The sequence below is a fragment of the Crocuta crocuta genome, unplaced genomic scaffold, assembly GCF_008692635.1.
Source record: "Crocuta crocuta isolate KB4526 unplaced genomic scaffold, BGI_CrCroc_1.0 scaffold564, whole genome shotgun sequence".
NCBI lineage: Eukaryota > Metazoa > Chordata > Mammalia > Carnivora > Hyaenidae > Crocuta > Crocuta crocuta.
Window position 1 is genome coordinate 3,786,885 of NW_027533010.1, and position 23,032 is coordinate 3,809,916.

The 23,032-nt window shown below is 37.5% G+C and overlaps 1 protein-coding gene across 3 annotated transcripts in view; it reads right to left on the reverse strand.

Moving 5' to 3' along the window:
• SATB2 (SATB homeobox 2) overlaps nt 1-23,032 on the reverse strand; it is a 190,775-nt gene that overhangs the window by 49,874 nt on the left and 117,869 nt on the right. For all 3 annotated transcript variants that reach the window (XM_077745765.1, XM_077745764.1, XM_077745766.1), the window contains 2 exons: nt 7,801-8,013; nt 3,487-3,642 (listed from right to left, as the gene is read on the reverse strand). In XM_077745765.1, the coding sequence (XP_077601891.1) occupies nt 3,487-3,642; nt 7,801-8,013 (369 nt within the window). The remainder of the gene's footprint in view (nt 1-3,486; nt 3,643-7,800; nt 8,014-23,032) is intronic.

Sequence of the window (23,032 nt, forward strand, 5' to 3'; positions counted from 1 at the left end):
GGGAGCAAGGCGGAAAGCAACTGCACAGAGAGTAAGACAAATAGAGAGATTACAAGAAGCAGCAGAAGAACAAGGAATTCCTGTGTCCACTCAAACTGCACACTGGGGCCTTCATTCCCTGGTGGCTCTCTGTATGTAAGGGTCATACTGAAGTGATGCAAAAAATGTCCTATATGATTTTAAGTGATGGCTCCTATTGAGGACCCCTCCTACTAAGGACTCGTGATTCACAGAGAACAATCATGACCAACAGTGTGTTCGCTCCCATGAAGACCATCAACAATCTGAGTATTCTGAAGAAAGAAAAAAAAGATAATCCTCAGGATTCTCTCTCTCTCACACACACACTGATCCTAAATTGAAAGTGAGGTGAAATAAACATATCTGCATAACCATACCTTTCCTCTTGATTTTTTCTTCTGCTTTTCCTTCTTTGACTCCCCTCCCATGAAGAGGAAGGCAAGGTCAGATAGGAAACATTCAATGGAATTCAATGACAGATTGGCCATGCATGACAAAGGAGCTAGAGCTGAACTGGAGAAAGAGGGCTGCAGATGCATCCTGACATCTCACACACACACACACACACACACACACACACTTCCAGTAATATATTTTTGCCAACAGGACCATAGACAAAGCTGTACAAGGGAGTCACCCTTTCAACTCCTTTTCTGAACCCTTCTTCTCACTGTGTTCCTAAACACTCATAGACCTCATAGACCACCTTGGCTCACCACCCTAATCTCTCCAAAATGCTCCTTTCTTTGTCCCACTTCTCATTCAAAGCTTGCCTAACACTCGGCTTTAGGGATTATTCTTAATAGCTGATGACAGCAATTCACAACAAAGAGTGGATGAGGTTTAATGGAGGGTTCATTTCTATTTTAAAAGAAATTTAAAACGGAAGGGAAGGGGTTGCTCTGCATATTTGAACTGTGCCTTCAAGGTTCCAATCTGACTCCAGTTCACAAGAGTTCCTAATTAAAGGTCTTCTAATTTTACCTCCAAGACAATAGAGAGCCCTTGTTATTCTTCTGCCTCCTTAGTCACTCCAAGAACTTCTGAACCCTCCAAAGGAACATAGCAGGAAGAAAGGGGATGCAGAAGAGGAAATGAAAATCTCTGTATTTCCCAATCCCAATTGTATTCCCAATCCAATAAAGAGGGTGTGGCCACTTCCCACTGAAGCTTGGAGTGGTTAAGTATTTTGGCCACACACACACACACACACACACACACACACACACACACCTTATGGATACATGCCAAATATGTATACAAGGTATCAAATAGGGCAATTGGTTTCACTAAATGTGCTCTTTATGAAGTAAATGCTGGTACTTACAAAAGGGAGTGAATATCTTATGTTAAACTGCCTTTGAAACTATCAGGTAGGTTCGCTTGGTTTGGGGGTACCGTTTTTATAAAATCTTAGCACCTGATTTGCCAGTCTAGTCAACTCTCTATCTACAATAAGATTCCCCATTCATAACTGAGAGTGAGGTCACTGTCCTAATGAAAAACGGAAAAACCTCAAAGCAACTTATCCCCATGCAGGCTTACTCCTTAATGTCACCCTTTGGCATATTAATTCTCAGTACATCTTCCTCCAGATTCTACAAAATCAGGGCTACTGAGTTCTTCAGGAGGCAACAAAAATTTGGAAAGCCAAGCCTGTGCCAATTGGCAAATACAGCTTTCAATCAGCCACCTGAATTATTTTGGGAGTCTGGAGGCATCACCATTTCCAACAGCCATGGTGCCAAGTCAGCAGAGAGATTACAGGCAGTTTGAATCAAGCTCTCAGACTATGGGTTTCAGTTTTTCTTCATCGTGGTTTATGAAAGAAGGACTGAGTGAAACTTTGATATTTACGTCAAGTCACGACTAAGGGGTAGGTTTGCAAAATCAATTGTGTAGCTTTTATACTCACTGCACATTTACCACATATGTCCTTTATTACACAGTGGAAAACCATTAAATGCACAGTAGTTTTGCCAAGTGGCATTATGCATTTAACAGCTTTATTCGTTTAACAGCCCCAACTCTCATTATATTTTGCCATGTGGTACATGGGATTTTATGCATTTAATAGTTTAAGAAGGCTCTATGGTGTTTTCTTTTCATGTATTTCATACTATGGTTGGACATCGTATCTTAACAAACTGTATTTCAATGGTTTCATTGATGAGCGAAGAGTAAGAATAATCTGGAAAAATGACTACACTGAAAGTAAACAGGGAAACGAATATTTCAATCCTCTTCTAAATTCCTGGATATTCTACTCCTTTCTCTTTATCAACATCTGAAAAATAACTTAAGTAAGGTTACTGCAAAACTACAGGTAAAATAAGTAAGGTTACTGCAAAACTACCGGTAAAAAAAAAAAAGTCAAATCCCAAAACGATATAATTAGTCTAAATACAGTATTTAACTATCTATCATTTAAAAAAATGATAATTTAATTTTCATTGAAAATAGTCTTGCTTAATAGAAATACAATATTCAATAACTCCTTTTCTTTACAGCACACAACAGAAGATCTGTTAAGGAGATGCTGGGCCATTTTACCATTTACATATGTGGGATGAAAACATTTGTCATGCAAGGCCACAGAGGAAATCAAGCTCAGAATCAAAGGATTCTCAAAATTATGCTTCAGCTAACTTTTGTTTCCTCCACCCTGCACTGGATAATTATTCATCCTAGGGATAAATAAGTAACCACCTCAACCTAACCCATTCGAGGATAGGGTAGTAGTTGTCCCTTTAAACGAATTGAGACAGATAGTGGATCCCATCAACTGTTGCTGCTTACAGAAATAAAAAACCTAAGCATCTGTCTCCCCTTTTCCCTGGAGCATTCCATTCCCCACAATCCCGACACTGAGAAATTGTACTGGATAAGCTTCTATGTTTTCCTGTTATGAATTTTAGCACTCATTCTGGACTCCCCCACCGCCCCGCACATGTGTTTTCTCTGGAAAAACAACTGTATTCTACACATAAAAGCAACACCTGACATGGCGAGGTGTCTCTGGGGCTGGAGAAAAGAGGTTATTATAACAAAGTCAGCAGTTCCCCTGATGGGAATAAGAGAGGGGATGAGACAAGATTCCAGCTAACTGAGTCTCAGGAAGATGCTGTTTTGTACATACTAAGGTTTGCTCAAATACAAAAAAAAAAAAAGAAGATACATAGCACTGCTTAGAACTATGAGAGAAATCATTCTAGACTGATTCTTTTTGAAGAAAAGAATTTTTAAATTCTTTTAAAAGAAAAAAAATCTGGATTTTAACTTAGTCTCTATTTTGAACCCTAATGGGAATAAAAGCAAACCATAGAGCAAAAGGCAGAACATGACAGGTTCCCTAGGGATTATTATTGTTATTATTATTATAGGAACAGATGTATTTTTATTGGTGGGAGGAGGAGAATGGTCTAATTCCAGTCCTCACTTTTGCTCTTTTAAAAAACCACTCACCTGACTTTTATTTGCAGCCACTTTGGCAAACAGGGCTTGAGACACCTTGGCCCTTTTCATCTCCTGTTGGATCTCGTCATAAATGGCAGCTGTGATGTTGACGTTGGCGCCGTCCACCTTAATGGGGAGGTCTGTTGTCGGTGTCGAGGTTTTGGCCTACCAAGAGACCATGAAAATAATAATTTAAAAAGTGCTGCATTCAGCCCAGCCATCTGTGCAGAAATTATCAAAGGATTTCAGTCAGCTGATGCCAAACTGCATTAGCTACAAAGGGACACTTCCTGTCCATTATTCTAATCAGGTTAATTGTGATTGGAAATAATTGCAGTGCATTCCTATAGGACATGCACAGTCTTGTCAACCCTGTCCTTCTCCTCACGGTATACTAGATGGTTCACAGGTACGATGGCTACCCCGGGCACCAAACTATAAGAGATCCCCCAACTGCAAAACAAGCATGCAGAACACACAGAGTTACCTCTTTCTTTCTAAAAATGGCACACCTAGGAGAAAGAGCCAATTCTTCCAGGAAAAAATGAGTAAATGGGTAGAGGTCTCTAAATAATAAATTATTACTCAATTTAATGCACTCCCCCGAGTCTCTCTCATTCTTTATTAAAGCTTTACATATGTCATTTGAGTATGTATGGTTTCCCATCACTATCATCATTATGCTACCCAGATAGTCACCTAATTTCACCTAGGAAATCAGTGGAAATGAAACAAAATTTCATTTCATAAAACTAGGCTTCAGAATGCCTTTGATGTGCCGTTTTCATTTTCTTAAACTCATATTGTGGTTTTATGTATTCTGCCGTGTTCATTTTAATTGAATGATTTCCCATCAGCTTCAGAGACAAATGAAGGACAATGTAAAAGGTGTCTGTACGTCTTGAGGTTGAGATAACCCTAAAATATTTGCATCTCCGTGATCCAAAGGACTGCCAGAACATTCCTTCTGGTGTGTAATGATGGGGGGCTGGGAAACCTTCTCAGAACCCCAGGGAGCAGCACTCTGGGCAGAGTGGGCACCAATTTTTGGTTCCTGAGCACAGCTGGCTGATTTGAACTAAACTGAAATTTTTCTGTCTGCCCTCACCCTAGAGTCCCAAACCAAGGCAGTTGTCACCAGATCATTACTTTCCTTTTGTGGAGGCCTTGAGCTAATCTCCCACTGAATCAAGCAGCACGCAGATTTGGAGAGAGACACAGCATGTAGTCTGGATACTGTGGGATCATTCTCCATAGCATCTCGAAGCCGGAGTTAATGTCCTAAGTTTCTGTGAAGGTTTTAATTCATAAGACTGCTCACTGACTTTTGCATTCTCCTCTCTCCCTGTCTCATACTATTTTCTAATTACTGCAAAGTAGTAATAACTGTAAGGTATGTGGTACTTTTATTTGCCAGGCACTCCAGAAAGTGTTTTACTTTTGTTATTTCATTTAATTCTTTGAAGAACCCAGTAGGTCAGACTTTATTATTTTCATTTTACTAAGGAAGACAAGTGAAAATAAAAGAAGACCCTTAACTTCCTGGAGAGACACACAGCAGGAATGGATGGAACCATGATTTGAACTCAAGGGTTTCTGGCTTCGCAGCACTGGCCGGAGACCACTGTGCTATCCCACCTCCAAAATCCCCAGGGGCTGTTTTTACAAGCATCCTCTTGCTTTCTAGTTTGGGGTCTTCCCATGATAATCCAATTTTCTGTCATTTTTTTCAAGAAACTTCTTTTTCTTCTCAAAATTTCTAATTAACCTGCAGTGCTTTTCCTGTTAAGTACCTATTTTAGAAAAACCTTTCCTCCTTTCCCAACTGAAATTTATTAGCGTCACTGACTATCTCATCTTACTTGACTGGCCAAATCTTCTCTAGAACCCTAGGGGCTAAAGCAAAACCCCTCAAGGCACTATACTATATGGTTAGGAGCCCAGGCCTTGGAAACAAGAGTTCAAATCCTAGCTCTATCATGCGATCTTACACAAATTACTTAACCCATTAAAACCTCAGTTTCCTTACCTGTAAAATGGGAATAACAACACAAAATGGTGAGGACTGAATTCACGCAAAATGCTCACAATACCTGACACAGAGTGCTCAATAAATGATCATTCTTATCCTTATGTTGTTGTTTTGTTGTTGTTAAGTACATCAAGAAATACGAGCCAACTGAAAGATTATCAGATGGGACTCTGAAGGTTTAATTTTACATTTTACATTTCTTCCATTTGTTTTAAACTGATAATAAAATGTTGATGGGGTTCTAGGAAATATTCTCCACCCACCTACGGAGGACTGCCTGAGTACTATAGATTGCTGGCTCCAACTAAAAGCTTAATCAGTGAGTATTCCTCTAATATTTGTTCTCACAAATGAAAGCTTCACTAAGGATCTTTACTATTGAGATATGTATGTAAAGAAGTTTGAGTAAGTAAGTAATCATGAAATGTTTTTAAAAAAAACTTTAATAACTTCCCTTTCTCAATGTTGAACAGAAAGTTCCAAAGAATGTACAAATACCAGTGCCATGGTTGTATTCTCAAAACTATTTTGAGAAGAAGATTTTATATTTATATTTAGAAATCTCAAACCTGTGAAATTAAATGATAAATTTCCCTGTTATTCTTGTCCCCAAAGGGCACTTCTACCTCAGAATTTTCTAGATGACATTTTTCTTCTATTCATTACGGCAAAATACTGACCCTGGTCAGTTTTGCCTGGTAAATTGGTCTGGCTCTGAAAGCTCTCAGGTCTTTGAAAAGGTGCCTAAGATAAAATTGCATTAGAAAAATATTACAAAGAAATGGAATACAAACTGCTTAGACATGAGTTATTTTCTAACAAGGAGAAGTGACTTTTTGAGAACTGGTTAAATGGCCATGAAGCATGGCTGGACTCTCTATAATGATTTAATGGGCTTCAAAAGTGGCAATAATATTGGTGAATTTAATAGAAGTAAATATTAGTGTTAATTAACAACTCATCCAACTCAGTAGCTCAATACGTATGCCTCAATATTTTTAAAAAAATAAATAAAAAGAAAAAAGCTTGGTTACACTCCTCCAAAGTAAGCAGTGAAGAGACTTATTTTTGGTTTCACAGTAACTAAAACCCATAATTCACCAAAGACTAAAGTGAAAGTATCACAATTTGGCACTGCATGACAGAAAACAATTTTCAATTAAAAATCTATTGCAGAGTAAAAAAAAAAAAGTTATGATGTGTGAAAAAAAATGGATGTACTTGAAAAAGCTCAAATATTTTTACTAGAATGAAATCTGCTTCTATGTTTAATCAGTTCCTTGGAACTTTCCAGAAAACACTCATAACACCAAAATTAAGCAAAAAAAAATTTAGTTTCAGAGTACCCATTTTTCTGATTTGTACAAATGTGTACTTGTTAAGTATCTGTTTTGAGGCAAAACTTGCAACCATCTTGGCAACAGTGAATGAGATGGCTTTATCCTAAATCTATTGACTAGTAACAGTTTTGGAGAATTAGAAGTAGGCTAGAAACAAATAGGGTCAGAGGTGAAGTGGAAAGGACGCTTGGCTGACTTGAGATGTTGACCCTTTAGTTAGGATCTCTAAAGCGCACAGCATTTCTAGACATGTGCATTTGCAGAAGGACCTGAGAGTAGAATGCTTTTAAAGTGTGGGACAAAAGGAGGGAAGAAAAGCTGGCTGAGTCACTGCGTCCTGTAGGGAGATCACCCAAGGAAGGAAAATCATTAAGGCCTGCCTACCTTCCCACTACCATTTTCTAAGGGATCCCTGAATGATCTCCCAAACGTTCTGATCCAGTCACTACATATGCATGCTTCAACCATACACAGATCTCTCCCCCATTTTGTCTTTTTTGAAGTGCTTAAATGAGAGCTTGGATTCCTCTCCTCGTTCCCTGCCTCCAACCCTAACCGCCACCCCCTCCAACCCCTGCTTCCAAACTAATATACAATTTAAGGAAAGTAGTGTTCTTGCTATGTAAACTCAGTTACAACTCAAATCCCCTGACCCCATCTTAGGTAACCAAATAGTTGTGTGTAAACATTCTACAACCTACCCATCCACCCACTCCTGCCCTTTCTGTGTGGAAGAATGGTATTTTCCTAAAGGGATAGAAATGCCATATGACACAGTAAAGGATAATCACCCTTACATGGTCAGAAGTTCACATCCTCAGACCAACATGACCAGCGAATTAAGAAATCTTTGAATTATGTCTCTTAGGTTTTGAGAAAAACACAGTATCAGCGAAGGCAAGATGTTTCCAAGGCCAAGAGTGAAAAGTTAGTGGAGTGAAAATATCTCACCTGAGGGGTTCGGGAGGAGCTGGGACTGCTAGAGGCTGATGAGACCATGCTCACATTAGGGTTCATGCTCCGTTCTCTCTCGTCCTGGTATATGCGATCCCGCTCCACTTCCGGCAGATTGAGGAAATTCTGCATGGCCCTCAGGTTTACTAAAAGAGACTGAGAGGCCGTCCGAGGGTCTTCTTCCTTACGCAAAATCTCAGACAACAACCCCTGATTAAATGGAAGGAAAAAAAAAAAAAAACAGGCCAAGTCACATCTGCAGGTGTGTGTGTAGTTTTCATCATCTGCCCCCTCCCCCTTTATTTGTTGGATGTAACCAGCTGGCTGTGATGTCAAGAACCTCAGTCTAATTGCTGAGGGTTCTCCAGCAGGAAGGTTTTCTGGGAATTTGCTTGCCTTCCAGGGCTGTGCCTTATTCTGGACTGTTCTATTCTGATACTTTATCATCACTGTAATAATCGTCAGTGTACAGAGTTGCCAGCTAGCAAGGTAGGCGCTCGGAAGGCTTGTGAAACTGCAATTACCACCAGGTGCCTCCTACAAGTATTTCAGGAACTGTTAGAACTCTCTCTGCTTGAAACTGGGAACACTTGGCAGTCCTGCTCAGCTTTACAAATCTGCCAAGTTTGGTAAATTTAGTTCCGACATTTAAACAGCATGGGAGATTTACATCGACTTAAAAAAAAAAAAGTTTGGCTGAATTTCTGTGTGACCGGCCACTGTTTTCAATATAGNCAATCCACATACATAATTGGTATCCTTGTATATGTACCAAAGGGCACCCAAACTTTTTTTCATGAGATGCCCTCCTCCAGGAAGCTCTAATGCCACAGTTGTTAAAACAATAGAAATGCAGGCACATCTGGTGAGGGGTCAGAACACACATCAGAGAATGCCATGTATAGACTCAAGATAATTTCGGAATATGTGTGTGACTCATCCCAATAGCTTTAAATAGGAAATTAGTGTTTTCATGTGCTCTGATGTCAGAGAGCTCACAAAGGAAAGGAAAATGTTGACAAGTCTAGAGAAAAGTAATATGCAGGCAAGAAAAGGGCTAAAACCTGAGTTCCAATCACTGAAGTAATGTGGGCAAAAGCTAAACAATTTCCATTCTGCACTCTTGTTAAACTTTCACATGGAGGCATCACTTTTCACCTTCTAATTCGGGGCGCCTCTTTTCAGGGCAGTCTAGGATTATCCTCCAGGAAGAGCTGAAATGCTAACTTCTGTATCTTAGAACACACAGGGCAACGCAAAATTGTGAAAAGTAGATGCCAGACATTTCCACTGAGGGAAATATGAATGCAAAGAAAACACTATCAAGTTTGTAAAGTATGGCTTAAATATAAAAAGATGTTAGATCCAAGAAGAATATACCACCTCTGGTTGGCCAGAAATCTTCAGGGTAAAGTAGGCAATTTTTAGACATAAGTAATACATTTATGATATAGTGAAGCAAATATCACAAGAGTGTGCATCACACAGCTATTAGCACTCCAAGGAGGCAATCACCACTCAAAGTATCACATAAGACAATTTATAAGGATGTATCAGTAGCATGCCATATGATAGTTCTGCAATATGCATGTCATGTTGCTTTGAATAGAGAAGTCTTTGCAAATAAGAATAAAATAAGCCATACAATGAAGCTAGAAGAAATGTTATGCTATGTGTGTGTCTGTGTGCATGCATGCCCAAGATAAGGAAAAGGTACAAAAATATGTGAAAATACTGTATTGGTAAAATGATCATAAGAAAATCTAGATTTCTTATCATGCTTTTAGAAGCAAAAGACATCTTTCGTCCAGAAAATGTTATACAATCTAGGTATGGATTCTTTTTTGAAACTCAAAGTCGGTTCTGCCTTAAGTTATCCTACTTTCTGCTTGCATGAAGCAACTTGAAATATTAATAATGAATTTGTTCTATGATAAAAAATCTCCAAATTAATATGTAGAGAAGAGGGAAGTGGATTTAAAATCAATACCAATAAGACACGAAGATTGATGTTTTCTGAGCTTTTCTTAATAATGAACTCGGTGCATACAGGATGAATCCGTCCCCTCCTCCTCCTTCTCTCTCCAGCATAAGCAACTTTAGCATTTTAATAAATTTCCGACTACCAAACATGAAGGAATTTTAGGGGCTGCATGGATATAGTCTTTACACTAGTTATTATAATTATGGTACCTCAAAGGCAGTGTGTAAAAGTATTTTTCTTGTGTGGAACTATTTTTGCAAGGGGAGTACATTATAGTAAAGATCTTACATACAAAATAGTGAAATAACAAAAACTATTGTTCTAGTGGACCAGGTTCAAAATAGCAAGTTTGTTCATTTGTAATCAATAAAAAAAAATTATTCTGAAGTATAGGTCTTTTACTTGTTTCCCATTTGGCTTGGTTGACTTTCTTCCCCCTCTACACCAAAATCCTTGCCCCACGTTTTTTACATGTTGGACAACCTTATAGAGAAATGAATCCATCTCTAAGAAAAATCAAGACAAAGCATCCTTGTAAATGATTGCTCATCAACATCAATTCTGAAGCGAAGGAGACGCGATGTTTGTATTTTAAGGGGCCAGTGGAATATACTATTGCCTCTGTTTTATTTGCCTAATTGAAGACAAAGTCTCTAACCAACAAGGTGGCCACTGCTGCCTCTTATGTATTGCCCCAGAGAATGAGAACACTGTTCTAAATTATTTACTTAAAGTCTCATCTGTGTAGCCATGGTCCCAAAGCAGATTCTTTTTACCTCAGACATTTTCAATAACGAGTGGCTAACTGGTGAGCACAAAAAGAGTTTTAGTTGTTTTGTTAAGTCTTTTTCATTTTGGTTATTTATGTGCTCCTCACTATTTAAACTGGAATTTTAAAAAACAGAGTCCAAATTCTGTAGGTTCATAAATGTAGAGTGAGTTTATTTAGTTAGCTGAAAATCACCATAGTGAAAAAAATTAAAAAAAATCAGAAGAAAATCTATGGCATAATTTATACCACAAACCACCTTATCTAATTATCAAGATAAGTAAATGTTTATCATATTGAAACTGTCTTGAATAGAACATAAATTAATAATTTATCTCACATAAATATTTCTAAAGCCCTTGCCACTATGCTGTCTGGCATTTTAATTATCAACCAGCCAGGCAGGAGGTGTCACTTAAACATTCCCATTATGTGGCCTGAGATACAGAGAATGTGGCATGGCACCTGGGCACTGAAAAAGAAAAAAAAAAAAAAAAAAGAAAGGAAGAAAAAAGTGTACTTTTATAAATAGAAAGGTCATGAATATTGAGAATGTGAAAATTGAGGGAAATTAATAAATTAACCAGGATATTGCTTATTAAACTTTCATATCAGTAATCATATTAAAACATATTGCGAGTATTGAGTAAAGTGGTCATTAAGAATTTTTCTCATTGTAGGCAACAGAGCCTTCTCAAGGGAGAGATTATAACAATTCCCAGCATGGTGTTCGCTGAGGTTATGTAAGACCAAGAAACATGTTGACTGAAAAGGAGTAGTGTGAACATCTGCACAGGGAAGAAAGCCACCTTGCACGACAGCTCTTGGATTACAAGTCACTGAAAAAAGAAGTGAGTCGGGCACAAAAGAACCTCAAATTGGCCTTCTCCCTGGCCTTTTAATGAAAGATTTTGTATATGATGTTGGCAGAAAATTCAATAAAAACAACATAATTGAAAGCACAAGAGATAATATAATGCCATCTAGTTCCGTTGCTACTAGAGGCTATCTCCACAAACAAAACAAAGAATTTGGGCTGATTTTTAAAACGAAAAATTGATATACTTATTTTGAGCGTTTTAAATAATATTTCTTTGTGACAAATGAATTGATCTTATCGTTTCTGAATCTGCAATTCCTGTTGATGAGCTTTCTTGTTTACATTATTATGATCTCCATATTTCTTCAACAATTTATATAGTTTGCCCCAAATTGTTCCTGTGTAAAATACATGCTGATAACTCAGAAATGATTGGGAAACATTACCATGACTGGCTCTCTAAAATTTAGTTTTAAGTTTCTGTACTAGCCTTGGGGCCTTGTCTGGGACAGGTGAGAAACTGCTTCTGATGAGCCCTTAATTGTTTTTGTTTGTTTTATTTTTATTTTTTAACGTTTATTTTTGAGCAGGGGAGGGGCATAGAGAGAGAGGGAGACACAGAATCTGAAGCAGGCTCCAGGCTCCAAGCTGTCAGCACAGAGCCCAACGTGGGGCTAGAACTCATAGACCAAGAGATCATGGCCGAAGTCGGCCGCTTAATCGACCTAGCCACTCAGGTGCCCTGAGCCCTTAATTGTTTAAGAGAGCAAGAAGAGAACCAAAACCTGGGCCAGGTTTTACAAACGCTGAGTTCGAACCCCTCAAACCTTCCCAGGCCACTCCAGGACTGACAGCAACACTGGAGGTCATTACTGCCTAGATTTCAACAGACACTAGTTCTTCGTATCTCCCAGACCTTTGGTAATTCTGTCAAATCAGGCTCTATCACCCACTGATTATCTAGGGAATCCCAGACTCAGTGTACCTATTACGAAAAAATGACAGATTAGTCTATTAATTCATTTCTTATTTATGACTTGGTATGAAGCTCAGAAAGGAATGAAAAGATTAAGAAGACACAGATTCTGTTGCCAAAGAGTTCACTGTATGATGGTTTATAGAAACACAATGTAAAAGATGACAAGTGTCATAAATTCCAGATAGAATGAACACCGGCTCAGTTCAGAAGAGTAAAAGTATTGCCAACTCAGGGAAAACATTTTGGAAGAAGTGGGACTTAACTTGACTGGGACTGGACATATACACAGTACGTGGCTATAGAGATAACAACGAGACTAGGCAAGGGAGGGATTGGCCAGCATTAAATCACTGGAAGGAAAAGAAACAGCATGACTGATCTAGAACACCAAGAGAAGTTTCTTTTTCCTTAAAAGCTTAAAAAAAAAAGATACAAAAACTGATAAAGTGGTAGAAGACATTTTGAAGTAAAACTACTACAGTCCACATTAATATAATTCTGAACTACTGGAGTATACACAAAATAACCAGCAAACATTACCCCTAAAATGAAGTGATATTAGATAATCTATTCAGCCTTTTTGTCACCTGCAACAAATTAGGCTTTCAATATGCAAAACATCTTCCTTCCAGAAAAACAAATGATCATGATTCCATTTAATTGTAATTTAATGAGGCATAATTTATTTTTTAAAGTGATATATACCAGGTGTGTACTGAGGAAACTGGCCCAGCAAACCCCAGTGCTCCCCCTTGGAAAAAGCTTCAAGCTAGCTGGAGACTGTTTTCATTTCTGTAAATTACACTTCTGTTTGTTGCAGCTGAAGTGGGAGGTATAAAGGGTAACTTGCAATGTTCACATATTTATTGTAACACATACCTTTGAAGTAACTCAACCAAAAAAAATACTCATTTATCATCAAAGCAAATAGTTTCAAAGTTTTGAGTTCCAATCTGAACAAAGATAGATTTTAGAGAAAATAAACCCCATTCCCTAATAATGTATTTTAATTGTATATAAGCTATTTAATAATGATCTTCAGAAATCAAGCTACAACTCTAAGGATGTATGGATTGAAATGTAATACGCAATAGCGAGTCTGAAAATACATATATTTTCATATTTATGTTTTGCTTTAAATCAATGATGTCATAAACAGTCACCAAGGTTCAAAGACACATATACCCCCATTCTACAGATTAAAATTATCGAGGGTCAAAGGTAGAAAGGGTCTTGTCAGTCATATCAGCCAAGCCTTCATCCTACTCCTGAGAATGATCTATCACATACTTGCCTCAAAATAAAAAAAATAAAAAATAAAAACAATCTTCCAAAGGCACTCTTCACGTCTCACTTTTCATGTCTTCCCTCTTTATGTTTGCGTGCTCATTTGTTAGCCTTACTTTTCACACAATTCTGAAATGTCTGGTTCCAGCTGGCATGGGAGCCAAAAACCAGAAATCTTTTGTGAAAACCAAGTAACACCAAATTCCTGGTCTAATCGTACAAAGCCAGTTCTTGTATCTCAGCGGCTAGCGCACAGTTACAGAAGCTGTGGAGCCAGCTGTGTGGCTGCAGAATGTGCTGACATCCCACCTGAAGCTGGCCTAACGCAAGTGGTTCTCCCCTCATCTCCAATCTCATTTCCTTCCAGGCATTTTCCCCTCTGCTCACGAATATTAACAGGTTTCCCTGGGTTCCGTATCCATAATCCACAACCCCACTATGAACCTGAATGCTGAAATTCATTTGTGTAATGCTAAAAATACTCACCCTCCTCTCACCCCCTAGAGTACTGCTCAGCCACGAAGCCAGAGTACTTAGGCTGATTTGAATAAAAAGTATACAGGGCACAACAATGACAATTTGATTTTTATTATTAAAAATGATGTGTTAAATCCTCAAAGAAAATGTAGTTATTGCATTAGTTTAATAAAACCTCTCTTTATTACAATATTTCTTTATTAGGAGAGAGAGCCTATGCATGTAGCATGGTTGTAGAATGGGGGTGGATAGAACTGAGCATCCAAAGGGAATTAATGTACTCTGCAAATATAAATGCATATACAAAAGTAACATTTGCAGACAAATGTTGTTGCTGTAGAAATGTATTCTGTAATTCACTAAAATACTATGTACATATGTGTGTATGCATATACACTGCGGTTGGCAATAGTCTCTCCCTCCTTTGAACTGAGATGGCACTGGTTCTATCTGGCATTTATGACACTCATCATCTTTTACATTGTGCTACCAGAAAACCTCTTCTCTCCATCATACAGTAAACTCCTTGGGAGAAGAATCTGTATAATTTGTGTTTAGTGGGTAGCTGGGAATATGCAGAAATACAAAGCTCTAAGAATGCACCAAATGTATTTAAAAAAATTTTCTGAGATGTGGGAGTCCTATCTTTGCTGAAGAGACAGGAACTGGCCCTATTGGACCACGTATCACACTCAAGATCTTTTCATTCAACCTACTGTAAACACTAAGATAGTGGAAACTGAAATTCTGAGCCATTCAGACTCCACTTTAGAACAAATATTTCATGTACTCCCGATCTGCAAATTATTAAGTAAAACACTTCTCTCAGAGACAACTTTTCCTTCTAGTGGACACAAGAAAACTATAGTGTGCTACTGACACATCAGAATACAGTCGGCATGCAACACAAAGTGAGTGGGTACAACCAAAATCATCCGTGCTCTCCTAACAGCAATCCCTTTGTCCGGGCACATACAATGGAGGAATTTAGCTAGAAACAGATTTCTGGCAACTTTACTATTTTTACCTACCTATTCAATGCAAAGATAGATGCAATTAGATAAACAGGTTTTTTTTTCTCCCTTTTTTTTTCCTTTTTATCCCTTCCCTTCTTAGGTACTGGAATGGGGGGGTTATGCACAATCCAAGCCAAAATTTTCTAAACACATGAGTACCAAAAATCAAAAGCAAATAGAGAACTGAACAGGTTCTCCTTGGAAACATTTACCAGTGGTGTTCTCAGCTCTGGGCACATACGTGGTTTCTACTAACACCTCAAGTACCTGGCACATGACTATTGCATTCACAAAGTTCTGGGCCCTGGTTATTTCTAGTTTCTATGTGTATTATGTGAAACAACTGCTGGCAAACTGCCCAAAAAATTTACTAGCTTTGGCTACTTTGTCAAAACATTGGCAAAAATAGTACTTTCCCAAAACAAAACAAACCAAACCAAAAACATACATTTATTGAATATTTATATCTCAAATATATCAAACGCATTCAGATATAAAAAGTAAAGCAGTCTGTTAACATATGAGTTGACTTTGTCCTGAAACAGTTATAAAACATTTTTTTTTCCTGCTGAAATATTTCTGCATTAACTTCAATCACCTCCAAGGTCAAAAACATATGTTCTCACACAGTACATGTAACATATCGCAGTACTTATTATCCACCATGGGATTACTGGTTTGAAAGCCTGCTTACCCCTTCAACCTCCCTGAAAGAGGGACTGTATCTTTCATGTTCTGTTCTATGAGATCAGAAATAATTGAGAATAAAATGGTTGTTGAGCATGTGAGCTCTAAGGGCAAAACTGCTGGGTTCAAAATAGGGCTTCAATTAGCCAAGGATTAAATTAATCTTCCTATGGCACAGTTTCCTCACCTGTAAAACTGATATAATAATTGTACTCCCCTCATAGGATTCCCTACAGCTTATAACTGATACATGTTAAGTGTTCAATAAATCTTAGCTTCCATTATAATGTTTACCATAGCTTCTGAATGCTTAATAAATATTTTTTAGATGAATGAATACAGAATATACAGAACTATATCAAATAATTACAGAACTAATACAAAGTATAATTCTTATTTTAAATTTGTAACTTCAAATCTTCAAGGTCCTCCACTTACATTCTGCTAAACGTCTTCCCATATAGAAGGCAGAAAAAGTAAAGAATAAATTTTAGGAAGCAGAATACTTAAAATTATTTGGAATAGAGGAATGTAAAGAAAATTTTAACTAATTATATAAATTGGAATGATCATATGGTTTCCAGCACGTCACTAAACCAAAATACTCTTTTTATTTTTTAGAAAAGTGAAACTTTTCTTCCGTAAGTAACTCTGTAATCATTTAAAATAAGCATTAATTTGCATCACTGTTTAAACATGGGCCATAATTATTAGTGGATGATAGATTTCAGTAGAACATAACTAGTTTTTTATAAGGACATGTAATTAAATAGATTGGAAATTACCAAGGTGTTTCATACATGGTGCAAGTATTATTACCTGAAGGGTTTTTTTTTTCCCCTTCATGAAGGTTTTGCTTTAGAAATATACAGATAGACAAAAGTACAGGTGGAAATGAGATGGAGCTCAAGGCAGACAAGTACACATATGTGCATATGTGTGAGTGTGTGTACCAGCTCATGATGTAAAAGGTATTTCCCACAGGGCACTGCAGTCAAAGATGTTTGAAACTGAATGCTGTGACGTGCACTGATAATTTTAGGTACAAAACTTGTAGACAGAATGTAAACAACCTTATAATCTCCAACTGACTTCAAATTGATTCAGTTATATTTTTTTCACAGCATTTCTGGCCTCTAAACTTAATTTGTTTTATCTGAACAAACATGCACTTAACCCCAGGCCAAATGGTCATCATTTCAATCAATGGCCATGAAAGGAACACTCCTTGTGTATTTTTTTTTTTATTACTTTAAATAAGCAATGGTGAAAAGTATATAAATAATGGGATCTAAAGCTAGTGTTCCTTGTATTTCTTCTATAAAAATTCTACTTTAATTGTAAACATCACCCAGGATTGGAGGAGACTAGTTAAATACTAAAATAGACCTTCATACTAAAAATACAGGTCTATATTGAGACACTCATAGGAGGTATAAGAAAGTCCTTATTGAAAATCGAGACTATTTATCTGTGTCAAAGGAGCTGATCACTCCTTGTCAGAAAAAAAGGTGACAAAGGCTTATAAATCTACCCCCTAAAGGAAGACTTTTTAGTTAAAATGAAGAAAACTGAATTTTCTATAATTAGTTTAGTAACTAATTTTTAAGTTAGGGATACTGGTCAGGGATAGGAAATGACAAAACAGGGCTCCATCATCTTTATTTCCTCTGATTTTTTGGTGCCAGTTTTATAAAGGAGGGGCAGGTGTCTTTATATATTATTTTACACAAAACTTTCTATTTCAAGTAGATTTAAGAATGAGGAGACAGTTATTCGGGCACCTGGGTGACTCTGTTGGTTAAATGTCTGACTTGACTTCAGCTCAGTTTATGCATGATCTCAAGGTTTGTGAGTTTGAGCCCTGCATGGGCCTCCCCTGCACTGACGGTGCCGGGCCTGCTTGGGATTCTCTCTATTTCTCTCTCTGCCCCTCCCTGACATGCATGCAGTCTCTCTTTCTCTCTCTCAAATAAACATTTAAAAAGTAAATCTTTACCAAAAAAAAAAGTAATGAGGAGGGGTTATATATGTTTTGACAGCTACTGAGTCAACCTTCTCTTTACCCAGAACACAAAGCCAGTATCTCCTCCATCCTCTTCAGTTGGAATTGCCTAAAAGGTGCTAATTAATGTTAGTTTGTATATGCACAAGAGGAGCTAAAGTGAGACCACTAATAAGAGGCTATCCATCATCCTTAGGCCATCTAAGAACTTGGAGACACTGCTATCCTGAGAAATATTAATATTATTATAATCTTTAAATCTATGAATTCAAGCCAGTGGTTCTGAAATGAAAGACTGCCTATTTTATGAAGCAAGCAGGGCCATCTTTTCCCACTTTATTAATTTAATGTTCAAATCAAAAGAGGGTGTATTATTGGCTTCAAAACCCAATAACATGTTCATGCCTGATCTGCAGCATTTCATATATACAGGCCACCTTTCAGTGGATGGACTTCCTTTTTCTCACAGGCTTCCTTGTCATTTTATAACCAGCTCACTGGACCATGGAGTCAAGACCCCTGGATTTGCATTGTGCTCTACTCCTGTATGACTTGCTGAGCTCCCGTATCTCTATTGCATAGTAAGAAATAATGATGACTGAGACCAGAGGTTGGCCGAGAAATAATTCTGAATATCCTGGAGGTCAAGTTTTCTACAAATATAAACTTTATGTGTAATTAAATCATGCCTATCTTTGGCTAACAATATGTATAAATCAAACACAAGACTTTTTCCTCCCCGACACTGAATGGTAATACACTTAAGTTCAGATTTCCAAATATTTTGGTTGCTAAAATGTTCATGTTGTTGCTATATACCTCTTCCTAACTGTGCCACTTCAAAGTATACTGTTTAGCAAGTCCTTAGACATTTTTAACCTGAATAACACAGGTGTGCATATACTATAAGCATGGTGTCAATAAAGCATAAAAGCAAAACCCATGTCATTTCACACAGATATGTACATTTCTAGCTGTTGACCTTACTGCCAACTTTCCTGATACATTGTTTAATCTAATTTTCCAATCTGCTGAAAACATTCTCCAGTTGCTGAGTCACTTTATAAAATTGTATTTATGACCCTGGCTTTAAGTTTCTTCAAACGATGTGGCTTTGATGAGTAAAGAGCAGATTTTTTGCAAAATCTCATAAAAAATAAAAAGTAGTCAAATAAGGACAGGTCAACCAAATGACTTCCCAAAGGATTTTTAAAACCCTTTTTTCTATCAGATAAGACCCACAATGAACAACTTTCTCAAGCAAAGCCTATGACAAAAGGTTGCAAATTGTGTAATTCAGTGACTTTTGCATCAAACTGAAGAAGGAGCAAGATACCAAATTAGAGGCCTACTGTTACAGAATAGCACATTTTGTGAAACACATCTGTGTATCTACTGAAAACATGTTTCTAAGAATTGGCTCAGGAGAGCTACCTGAAACAGAAAATGGACCTGAACTTTCTGAGTTGTGATGTAATATGCTAGAGGAAAAAGGAAAATAACTCTATTATATAAATAATGAAGGTGGAAAAAGCCTCATTTTCAAATTGTAGAAACTTCGGACTGTTGATTCCTTATGTAAGGGTATTTCCTGAACTCTAGCGCCAAGGAAAGGGGATAGTTGTGCAGAGAAGGAACGTGGGTCACACCTAATTTCCCCTTTCTGGCACTCTAATGCTCCCATTCATATGTGGGAGAGCAGCCGTTCCAATGGATTTAGCCTAGTTTGGATCAAAGCTTCCTCTACTTCATTTAACAGATTTGCTCAGATGGAAGGTCTCGGAGGAGAAACAGTGTTAGTAAATGAGGGATTTCTGAACATATGAATATGTAGGTCATTGGATTTTTAAATAAATTAGAGAATAGTTTATCTATTCAGGAAGATTCACTGTGCATATTTTATGAAGCCATCTTTATTATAGGTCAGCGGGCATCCCACAACCATTCCTTCGTAATACTAAGTCTTTTAAAATACTGTCATGAATCTTTTCATACTGTCACAAGCCTTTCATTAATATTTTTAAGTCCACAAAGTGACAAGGGGCAAAAGAACACTTAAGGTTAGCTTTCATAATCTAACTGTCAAAAAAGCACAGATGTGAGTAAACATAGTAAATAGCAAAGCGACTTATTTAATGTCCATAGGCCTAGGAAGTGAAAGTATGCCAATACTAACATCAATTTAGGATATTAGCAAGGGAAAATGAACTACAAAAGAAAAAAGGGAGCTAGGGAGGGGCAGAAGAAAGAAGGAAGGAAGGAAGGAAGAGAGAGAGAGAAAGAAAGAGAGGGAGGGAGGAAGAAAAAGAAAAGAAAAGAAAAGAAAAGAACACTTATTTCTTGTGTCTTCTTATTTCTTGAAATTATTAGTCCTACAAACACCACTTACATCACTGACAGAGCACTGGGCACAGCGAAGGAAAAAAACTACTCTGAATCTCACACGAATTACATAATTCACCATTTAGGCTTGGTAAGGATGGTTTTCATTTAAGTCAAGTTTGGAAGATCTCATAGGGCTTCAAGTCCAGTATCCATTTCTGTTTCATTCCCTCTTTGTCTTTCTTGTATTTGATAATCATAAGTAAATCTGGCCAGTATCAGTATCAGTCCATTGAATACAGAGGGGTTTAAATAATAATAGTAATGACATTTCTAAGAGAAGGTAGTACAGTAAAAACACCTATACTATTTGCATAGTGATATCTTACTTGAGATTTGGAAGGTAGTAAGGCATAAAATTGAAAACAAGTTTTATTCAAACTACTACCCCATGATATAACCAAAAGCCTATTTAGACTAGCAGTGACACAGATCTATAATCTGGGATTAAAACCACATCTTGAGATAAAGACTCCTGTGCAAGTGATTTATTAAGGAAGTGCAGAGGGAAACTGGTGAGGTAGTGGGAAAAGCGGGACAGGGAAGGGAAGAAACCCAAGCAGTCCCCACCTCAGCTTCGTTTGTGGAGAGTTTCTGGAGTGGAAGCCACACTTCAGTGCTGTCCCTACTACTGAAGGCAAGGGAGCTGGTCTTCCACCCTCCTGTACCTAGTAGACTTTAGTTAAGTATCTCCAGCATTGTGCCAGTGTGAGTGAAGCAAAACCCAATAATCTGAGGAACATCCTTTGAACGAAAAACTAACCAGCAGTTACTAGCTGCTAGAAGCAAAAGTATGGGGGAATAGGAGTGGAGGCAACGTAGAACACCAAAAACAGAGAAGGCATGTTATCTGCCTCGGCTTCCTCTGGTGTACTACCCATACCACCTCACTTTGTGACCATAGGTAATAGAAATACTTAGAAATATATCACAGGAATTGCCTGAAAATTAATGACCGGGTGAGAAAACATCTCTCATTTGTCATAAATGTCTTCAGAGACTCAAAAAATGGGGTTAGCCTTTTCTTCCAAAAGACTAGTAAAGAAGAAAGTGACAATGCTCAGAATATATTTTCTGTAAGGTCATAATGACAAAACCAGTCTTCTATCACCCTGATGGCACAGACAGGATGTGACGCTCTGCTATACCCTGAATCTAGAACTACATTAGTCTCGTGACCATGCTGAAAATTTGATACCTTGGCATTGGATGATCTCAAGACACATTGATTAAAATAAAAATGTATTCAAAGCAAGCTCTTGCAGGGCAACTGGGTGGCTTAGTTGGTTAAGCGTCCGACTTCGGCTCAAGTCATGATCTTGTATCTCATGAGTTCAAACCTCGTGTCAGGCTCTGTGCTGACAGCTCAGAGCCTGGGGCCTAATTCAGATTCTGTGTCTCTCTCTCTGTCTGCTCCTCCTCCACTCGTGTTCTTTCTCTCTATCTCAAAAATAAATAAAAACATTAAAAAATTTTTAAAAAGCAAGCTCTTGGAAATACAGCTCTATTCCCTCGATTGTGTTATTTTATATCACCAGATGATATAGTGGCAATGGATCAGATATACAGAGTAATTAATAGTTTCTCCTTGGAGACCTGGCATTTTCAAATGCTATTTGTTATGAATTTGAGTTGTTCCTCTAGAAGTTTTAAACATGAAAAGCCAGGCTGATGTGTTTTGTTTTTTTCCAGCTTTAGCTTCATTTATGAATGTTATACATGTGATTTGTTCTCTCTCTAATTACTAGTTGTTCACGGTCCAATCATCGAGCACAAATCCATAAACACAAACTACAGTGTGACAAACCAAGGTAATTTTTATTGAATTTTTAATAAATGAATAATAGAGATCATGAACTATTTCTAGAAAATACTCAGTGTACTGAAGGTATGCTACATCTCACTAAAGCAACTGGATACAAGATTGATATTGGCCATAGGTATTCATCTAAAATAAATGATTCTGATCCTGTTTGCTTTGAGAAAAACAAAATGGTCAGATTCTTTTCTACCCAAAGATTAACACTTCATTTGCATTACTATCTATAAAGTTAATTTTTGTTTATTATAGCTGACAAATCATGATATCATTCATAAATGTCTGATTTTACTCAAAAAAGCCTAACAGTTGGAAAAATAATGGTTGGTTTCATGGGGCACAGTATACCATATTCTTCATTTAATGATGCTGCTGGTGAAACCCAGCTGTCCAACCTTGCTGTTAGTGACTACAGTATACACAGCAAAAACAATCTGCCTGTTGACCTCCAGCTTAAGTTCAAACTATGTCATTCTGTCAATACCATCTACCTTGATTAGGTTGGGCTTTATACACAACAGGTTATGATCCCAGAGGGATGAAAAGCTTTCCCAAATTAAAAGCAGAATTTTAAAAGGAAATACTCATACATTCCTATGCAGTTTCCATTTGATATCCTCAAGGCTGGCCCATGAACTCAAGCTCATGTTGATTGAAAGTGAATGTTCCTTTCTGGGTGTAGCCATCTTACAAATTTAATGGCAGGAGGAAAATAATAAAATGTGTTCCATGCTTCAATTAGACCTTTTATAACTTGGCACTTGAATGATGGCAATGCCAAAGAAAAATCATTAATCCATAAAAATAGACAAAAAGGATTGTGGAGGAGAAGACAGACCTCCAGGAGTGTAGGGCCTTGGCAGAGCTTTCTCTCACACCAACATGGTCTGTCTTTTGTCTAGCCTTTCTGTGAGTCTTCTCTCAGGCTTCATGCTATTTGGATAAAATATATACTGTATTTGATTCTAAAATCCAAAGTAATACAACCATGCTTTCAATTTTAT